Source organism: Microcaecilia unicolor, chromosome 6, assembly GCF_901765095.1.
Source record: "Microcaecilia unicolor chromosome 6, aMicUni1.1, whole genome shotgun sequence".
In the NCBI taxonomy this organism is placed as follows: Eukaryota; Metazoa; Chordata; class Amphibia; order Gymnophiona; family Siphonopidae; genus Microcaecilia; species Microcaecilia unicolor.
Window position 1 is genome coordinate 269,894,988 of NC_044036.1, and position 7,803 is coordinate 269,902,790.

At 43.2% G+C, this 7,803-nt stretch overlaps 1 protein-coding gene across 3 annotated transcripts in view; it reads right to left on the reverse strand.

Annotated features, from left to right (window-relative positions):
* Window positions 1-272: 272 nt before the first annotated feature.
* Window positions 273-7,803, reverse strand: part of GOLGA1 (golgin A1) — a 125,057-nt gene continuing 117,526 nt past the window's right edge. For all 3 annotated transcript variants that reach the window (XM_030207391.1, XM_030207388.1, XM_030207390.1), the window contains one exon: window positions 273-3,944. In XM_030207391.1, the coding sequence (XP_030063251.1) occupies window positions 3,864-3,944 (81 nt within the window). In that variant the 3' untranslated portion in view covers window positions 273-3,863. The remainder of the gene's footprint in view (window positions 3,945-7,803) is intronic.

Here is a 7,803-nt window from a genome sequence, read left to right on the forward strand (position 1 = left end):
ACCTCTTGGAAAGGAGGAGGAGGAAACAGAGATGGTCAACTGTCCAGGGAAGGGCGGGATGGAGGAGGAGATGCTGGATTATGGAGGGTTAGGGGAAGCGGATACGCTGAATGTGGGATGAGGAGCACATAGCTGAAGGCTCACCTTGGATGTTAAGACACCCTTAGGCTGGCCTTGGCTCCTTCTGTCTTCCCAATTACCTTTCAAAAGCTCCAGTGTGAAGGGTGGATGAGGAGGAAGAGCCAAGAGTATGCACAAGCTGTAATATAACTGCCTGGTATAGGCTCTGAGCCTGCCTGTTCCATTCATCTGAGCTCTGGCTTTTTAACTTTCTCGTTTCTGAAAAACAGACAAAATGGTAATTTCTGTGACCTCAACGTAAAATTGATTTTATCTAGAACAGGAACTACTGGTGTAGGAAAGCAAGAAGAAAAAAAATGCTACAGACGTTTAGACGTGTACAGTCTATAACAGCAGCTGGTAAAGTAGGTTAGGTTTTCCTGAGCAAGACATCAGCTAAAAACTACTGGTACTCAGAGCTAAAAATACTAAATCAAACATAAAACTGTTTCTATTTCTATATACACACAGCATGTTAATATTAATATGGAACATGGATTTTATGTGCTACTTAATGCTAACGCAAGCAGTAAGAAAACAAACAAACAGATGCATTCTTTCACCTGAGGTTTATATCATATGACTGTTACAAGGCAAATACTAGCTGCTATTCTTTTTAAGCACACACCATTTTCCTTACAGTTTGTTAAACAGCAGGAAGAGACATACCAAAGCCTGAAGAAGCAGCAGCAAATGTCTACTGCACAAAACCATGCAGTACTCGGGGAAACTGCAAGCAACACAGAAGTCATCACACACAGTTTGATGACTGCTTTAATGTAAAGCAAAATACCGATTATTTTGCATAAACTGTGCAGGAGAAGAAAAAGTGTTGCACAGCCTAGATCTTAAGAATAGCAATACTGGGTTAGACCAATGGTCCATCCAGCCCAGGAGGCTGAACTAACCTTTATAAAATAATTCAAATACGTTAAAGAATTAACAGTAGCCTGTAGCTTCAAAAAGCAAGCAGTCATCTGTAAACTAATTTAACAAAGTGACATAGTTGCCATGTAAGTCATTTTGACAGAAATAAGCCAGCATTGTGGGTGGTGCATTTCAAGTCAACTAAACAATTATTTTTAACTAAATTTAGAACATTGTCTTTGGAAGCAACAAAAGCTCTTAGAAGCCAGCCACATGTGTGTTAATCCAGAAAAAAAATGTTTTAACCTGCCAATTATTAAATAAGTAGGAAATTATGCCCGGTGGTATCATTTGATATTGAATTGCTAAAACCACTGATCACCAGGCTCTTCATTTTAGTTATGAATTACCAACAATCAGAAGGGAAAATGTTAAAAACCTCCATTTTCTGGACATACATTGCTTTAGAAGCCAACACCTGTCTTCCTGTGCTGGTAAAGGACAGTGGGGAGAAGTGCTGTGGAAAAGGAAACAGGGCTTGCAGATCATGCTTGGAAGAACCGAGGTTTTCAGTGAGCAGCTCAGTGCTGAAGGAGGAATCCAATCTGTCACAAATCCTGTACATTCCGTGTACAAACATTAATTGTGGGGGAATTCTGTGCTACTCTGCAACATATAATTTGCACAGAATTCTGCCTTTGCAGGCACAGATACTGGCAGCTGGAAAGTGACTCCGTGAATCCCTCTCTCCCTCCACACTCACTGGTCCGGAGGAGGAGCTGCACAGCCGCAGGTCAGTCTGCTTCCTCCTCTGCTGCTGCGGTTCCTTTAAGCCGCACGGCTGTACAGAGGTCTGCACAGCTCAAAGAAACAGTCAGGCCCAGGACAGCAGAAGAGCAGAAAGCAGCCTGACTTGTGGCTCTGCAGCTCCTCCTACAGCGCTGACCAGTAAGTGTGCAGGGTGGGGGTGGGGGAGGCTCTGAAAAAAAATGTGGAGTGTGGGTATAGGAAAGCGGGCTAGAAAAAAAAGGTGGAGGGTATGGGGCAGGAGGGCTGGAAAAAATATGGATGGGGTGTGTGTACTAGGGTGGGGCTGGAAAAGGGATGGATGGATTGTGGGTGCAGGAAAAAAGGTGGATGGAGTGTGGGGGGGGGCTGGAAAAAAGGTGGATGCAGTGAGGGAGATGAAAAAAAAAGTGAATGGAATGTAGAGGACTGGAAATAGGTGGATAAGGTGTGCGCGCACGCCATAGGAATGGGGTGGAAGTCTGCATGAAAGCGCATGAAGAACTGTGGTTGGGGAGGGGAGATATTTCACACCTGGGGGAGATGCCAGTCCTTACAATAGGGGAATTCTGTAAAAAAAATATTTACAAATAAAGTTTTTTTATGCAGAATTCCCCTTACAGTCAAATATATGAAGAGAAAAAAGTAATTTATCAAAATTAAAATACTAGTTTTGGGGAACTAAAAATGAAGGACTCTCCCTGCAGACAAACTACATTCTTTAAAAAAAAAAAATAACAGGTATTCCTTAAGGCGATAAAGAGCATTTCAGCCTTCTTCCCCTAATTTAAACTCCCTCTTCAAACAAACAAACAAAAAAAAGCTGTTCTGCTAACGGACTAGTCAAAGGAAAAGAAATGAACATATCTGTCTGCATCTCTCAACCTATTTTATGAACCTATAGAAGGTCTAAGGCAGCGCCTTCTGCAGGGCTGATTAGAAGATAACTAAATTGAAAACATGTCTTGATAGGGTATAACATATCAATATAGCTCTACATATATGCTGGGAGGGGGGGTGTGTGGGGGGATAATTTATTTTAAAGGAGTTTTCATATATAAAGTTCAGGGGATTTACATGTGTAGAAGTACACACAGTGATAAGGTGTGTACTTTTATGTGACCTGAGTGTAGGCATGTTCTGGAGTAAAGACAATTCACACATATAGTTTAGAAAGTTAGAACATAATTATATGTACTTTTAAATAAATGACAACATGAGGGCTGGCCCTGTCACTCCAGGCTTGAGAGATTTAGATTCTGCTTGAGCCCCTGGACATGCCATGAATGTGATTTGCTCAGACCCAGGACAGACAGCCCTTGCCCCGTAACATATAACACTGAGGGTGTACTTGATCAGGAGCAGATATAAATACAAGTGAACCCTCAATGTTATATGTTACGGGGCAAGGGCTGTCTGTCCTGGGTCTGAGCAAATCACATTCATGGTGTGTCCAGGGGCCCAAGCAGAATCTAAACCTAAATCCCTCAAGCCTGGAGTGACAGGGCCAGCCCTCATGTTGTCATTTATTTAAAAAAGACCAATTCTGTGCACAGTATTGTAACTAGTATTAAAAAAAAGAAAAAAGAAAAAAAAAACTTAAGATGAATGATTCACACAAACCATAAATGCTGCTGCTCAGAAAATTTACAAGCTAAGCAAACATGAAGTATGATTTTAGAATCTTGTTGGTACAGACAAATGGATACAGTATTTAGTGAAAAAGTATAAGGTTTAAAAGAATAAAAATACAACCTTTTAAATAACAGGGGGCTGGTGTTTCCTACGGCAAAATAATCCTGTGTGTTTAAGTAAGAATACATTACTATATGGTTAACAATTTATATATACAGAGTACCAAAATATATAAAGAGAACCTCTACTGATCACAATGCACTTGTTTTTTTATATAACTACACTTAGGGAAAAACATTTCTGTTTGAAGGATTCTCAGGTGTTTTTCTTTTGTACATTTGTAAACAGTCTTACCAAAAACTTGTACAAAATACTGCAATGACAGTGAATAAAACACACACAAAGGTGCATGTGTTTAGTGTTCTTTTCACAGAAAACAAAATGGCCATTTTCTTTTAAGACCATGGCATCCTTGGGCTGGAAACTGATGGGCGTATAATACCTTTCGGAGCAGGCTTAGATCCAAACCAGGACATCTACAATGTAAAAAGGAAACAACCCTTAATGAGAATCAATGTTTGTAATACTGACCACTGCAACAGTAGCTGATCAACATCAGTATCAACTCATTGGTCAACGAAGGAACTATTTCAGCATTATGTTCAAACTCCAATATGATGCGGCCTCCTTGAGGGGAGGTGGAGCTGTTAAGGAAGGTAACACTGGTATGGGCAATAGTTGGTGGCTGGGTCTACAGCCCATAATACTGGATTCCAAAAGGAGCCCTAGCACACGAGTCCTGGCCTCAGGGCTGTTGCTGCAATGACCAGACAAGATATAGGGTGGGAGTGTTTACTAAAAATAGAGGGAAATCCCTAAAAGGAGATGCAGGAGAAAGGTTCACAATACCTGCCCTGGTTCTAATGAACTGGAAGAAAATGAAGAAAAAAGGAAATACTGGGTAAAAAAAAAATAATTAACTATATATACAATGCCTTGTGAAAAGTCTTCACACGTTTGTACATTTCACATACTAATGTCTAAAAAATACAATTCAAAATGCATTAAAGTAGGAGTTTGTTTCATTGATTTACACATTAAAATCTACACTTCCAACACAAAAGAACAATTATATAAATATTCAAAAAGTTAGAATTTTTAAAGAACGGATAAATCTTCACACCCGCTCACTCAATATTTGGTAGAAGCCCTTTCTGTTGCAAGAACAGCAATGAGTTGTTTAGGATAAGTATCTATCAGCTTTGCCATGTTTATGGAGTAATCTCAAAATTAACAGTCAACATTTCCCCCAGTCTCAGCCAAAATCCTCTGTAAATCTTTTAATCAGGGATTCTCAACCCAGTCCTCGGGACACACCCAGCCAGTCTGGTTTTCAAGATATCCACGATGAATACACGAGATAAATTTGCATGCACTGCCTCCACTATATGCCAATCTATCTCATGCATATTCATTGCAGCACAACTACTGTCTACTTCTTATCAACATACAGAGCATTTTTATTAATACAAAAATGTTTTATTTTAACCACCTTTTATTACATATACATTTTTAAATACACTATTTTAAAAATCAATCCTTCCTCACTATCCCATAGACTTCATTCATACCATTCACACCAACCATATTCACACAGGGACTAATAACCATTATGTATTCTTTCACTGTATGCACAATCCAATTCTAAACTTATTCTTGTATTGTAAATATAGTTCCCTCAAATCTCTGAACAATTCAGCCAGATTAACATTCAGTTGCAACCACCATCTTGACTTAATGTCATTTATTCCGTCTGTTTGATTGCAAATCTGGACTATTCAAAATCAGTGCTCCAAATCTTATATACACTTTCCAACTTGAACTTGTTATATTATTAATATAATTCTTTTCAAAACAGTTTTGCAAGAGTAAAACACAGTTGCAACCACAATCTTGGCTCAATACGATTTTATACTGTACATCACACAGCTTGTTGGCAGTTTTCAAATTTTCCAGATGAGTAGAGATCAACCATCCCAGCTCTTTTCTTATATCCTTCATAAACCAGGTCTATAGTTCCACTCTCTCCTTTAAGTTTCAAACCACCAATGCGCTGCAGCTTTTACCGCCAGCAAAGCTCTAATGCCCAACCTTCTTCCTTGCTCTTGCAGTTTCTTGAACCGAATTGTCCTCATATATATATAATTTTGTCTAATCAGCACAACTACTGAGACTGAACACCATTGGGCTCTACTATTTAATTTTTGGAACTGGCACTACTATACTAAGACAAAAAGTTAAATACTTGGCTACAATTTTTTGATTTCTTATTCTAATTTGCTTTTTTGAATATTTTTAACATTGGGTTTTTCCCCCATTTTGAACACAAAGAACGTTGTGTAGATCAGTGAACAAATGCAAAAATACTTTAATGCATTTTAGACAGGATAATATGAAAAATCTACAAGGATATGAGGACTTTTGCAAGGCACCATAGTGTCTCCTGGAAATGTACTCCATGATTATTCAGTGCTGGAAGCCATATAGGTCCTGGATAAAACAGGATTCTTTGCAGGTTATTATTTATTTAACTGAACCAACAGATGGAGGTGTCTGAAGAAGATAGTGTATGCCAGTTTCTGACATTTACACAAATCCTATTTAATAGAATGCACCTCCAACATTCTGAAGCCGAGAAACCTCGTGTGGGTGGTCACCTCTGTTTGTGACGAACCCGGAAGTACGTGATGTCAATTCAGGAGATGGATACAGAGAGCAGGAATGCCTCAGCCAAGCAGTCAGCTTCAGAATGTTGGAGGTGCGTTTTATTATATAGGACTAGTAAAAAAGGCCCGTTTCTGTTAGAAATGAAATGGGCGCTAGCAAGGTTTTCCTTGGAGTGTATGTTTCAGAAAGAGCGTGTGTGAGAGATGGAGCGTGTGTGTGAGAGAGAGAGACAGAGTGTATGTGTTTGTGCGAGAGAGAGAATGTGAGAGAGAGAGAGACAGAGTGTATGTGTTTGTGCGAGAGAGAGAGTGTGTGAGAGACAGTGTTTGTGTTTCTGTGTGACACTGTGTGAAAGAGAGGGACAAAGACAGTGAGTGAGTGTATGTGGCAGACAGAGAATGAGTGACTGCGTATGTGGTGTGAGGAACCCCCTCACCCCCTCCCTCTCCCCTGCCCCTTGCAGCCAGGCATGTGCAGCGACCCTCCTCTCCCTGTGTTCCCTCTGCAGCCACCCATGTCCAGCATCCCCCTGCAGCCACCCATGCCCATCAACCCTCCTCTCCCCCTGCTGCGTCCTTCCTGTCTCCCCTGCTCCCCCTGCAGCCACCCATGTGGTCTCAGGCCCCCCCCTCAGCATCCCTCCTGTCCCCCTCCAGGCACGCATGTGCAGCGTCCCTCCTCTCTCCCCTGTCCCCCTGCAGCCAGCCATGTCCAGCGACCCTCCTCTCCTGTGCAGCCACCCATGTCTGAGGACACTCCTCTCCTTTTTCCCTGTTCCTCCCCTGTGGCCAGCCATGTCCATCGACCCACCTGTCCCCCCTGATGACCACCAACCCTTCTGTCCCCCTGCCCGCCCTGCAGTGTCCGTCCTGTATCCCCTGTCCCCCTTGCAGGCACCCATGTGGTGTGTGGAGCCCCATCCCTATCTCCCTGTTCCCTGCCCCCCCTGCAGCCACCCATGTGCAGCGACCCTCCCCTCCCGCCACCCATGTCCAGCGAGACCCCCCCTTCCCTCCCCCAGTGGGCGCAGCACCTAAAGAAAGCCCCTTGTCCCCCCCCTTCGCGCATCACCCGACCCCCCCACCGTGGCACATCACCAAGCCCCTCCCCCCCTCATCAACCCCCTCGCCACCCGCAACCGCTAATACAAACTGTGTCCGGCGGCTGCTGCTTCTGCTATTCAGCAGCCTGTACATAAAGAAAACCAAAAAAAAAAAATCCTCCTAAAACGCACCTCTGTTGAGAAGCATCTCACATTGGCTGAAGTCTCAGCATGCGCTCCTCCTCTCCCCTCTGACGTCTTGGCGTTTCTCCGGGGTCTTCCGGCAGAGGCACTGACATTGAGGGGAGAGGAGGAGCGGCTGCAGAGATGTCAGCCAATGTGAGATGGTTCTCCACGGAGGTGCGTTTTAGGAGGTTGTTTTTTTGTTTGTTTGTTTTCTTTATGTACGGGCTGCTGCTGCTGAATAGAAGCAGCAGCAGCTGCCGGACAGAGTTTGTATTAGCGGTCGGGGGTGGCGAGGCGGTCGATGTGGGGGGGGAGGGGCTTGGTGAAGCGGCGGGGGAGGGGTTGGGTGATGCGGCGAGGAGGGAAGGGGGGTAGGGGCTTTCTGATGCCCCGTTGCACGGGTTGTTGTGGCGATGCGGCGGGGGGGGGCACTTAGAGGT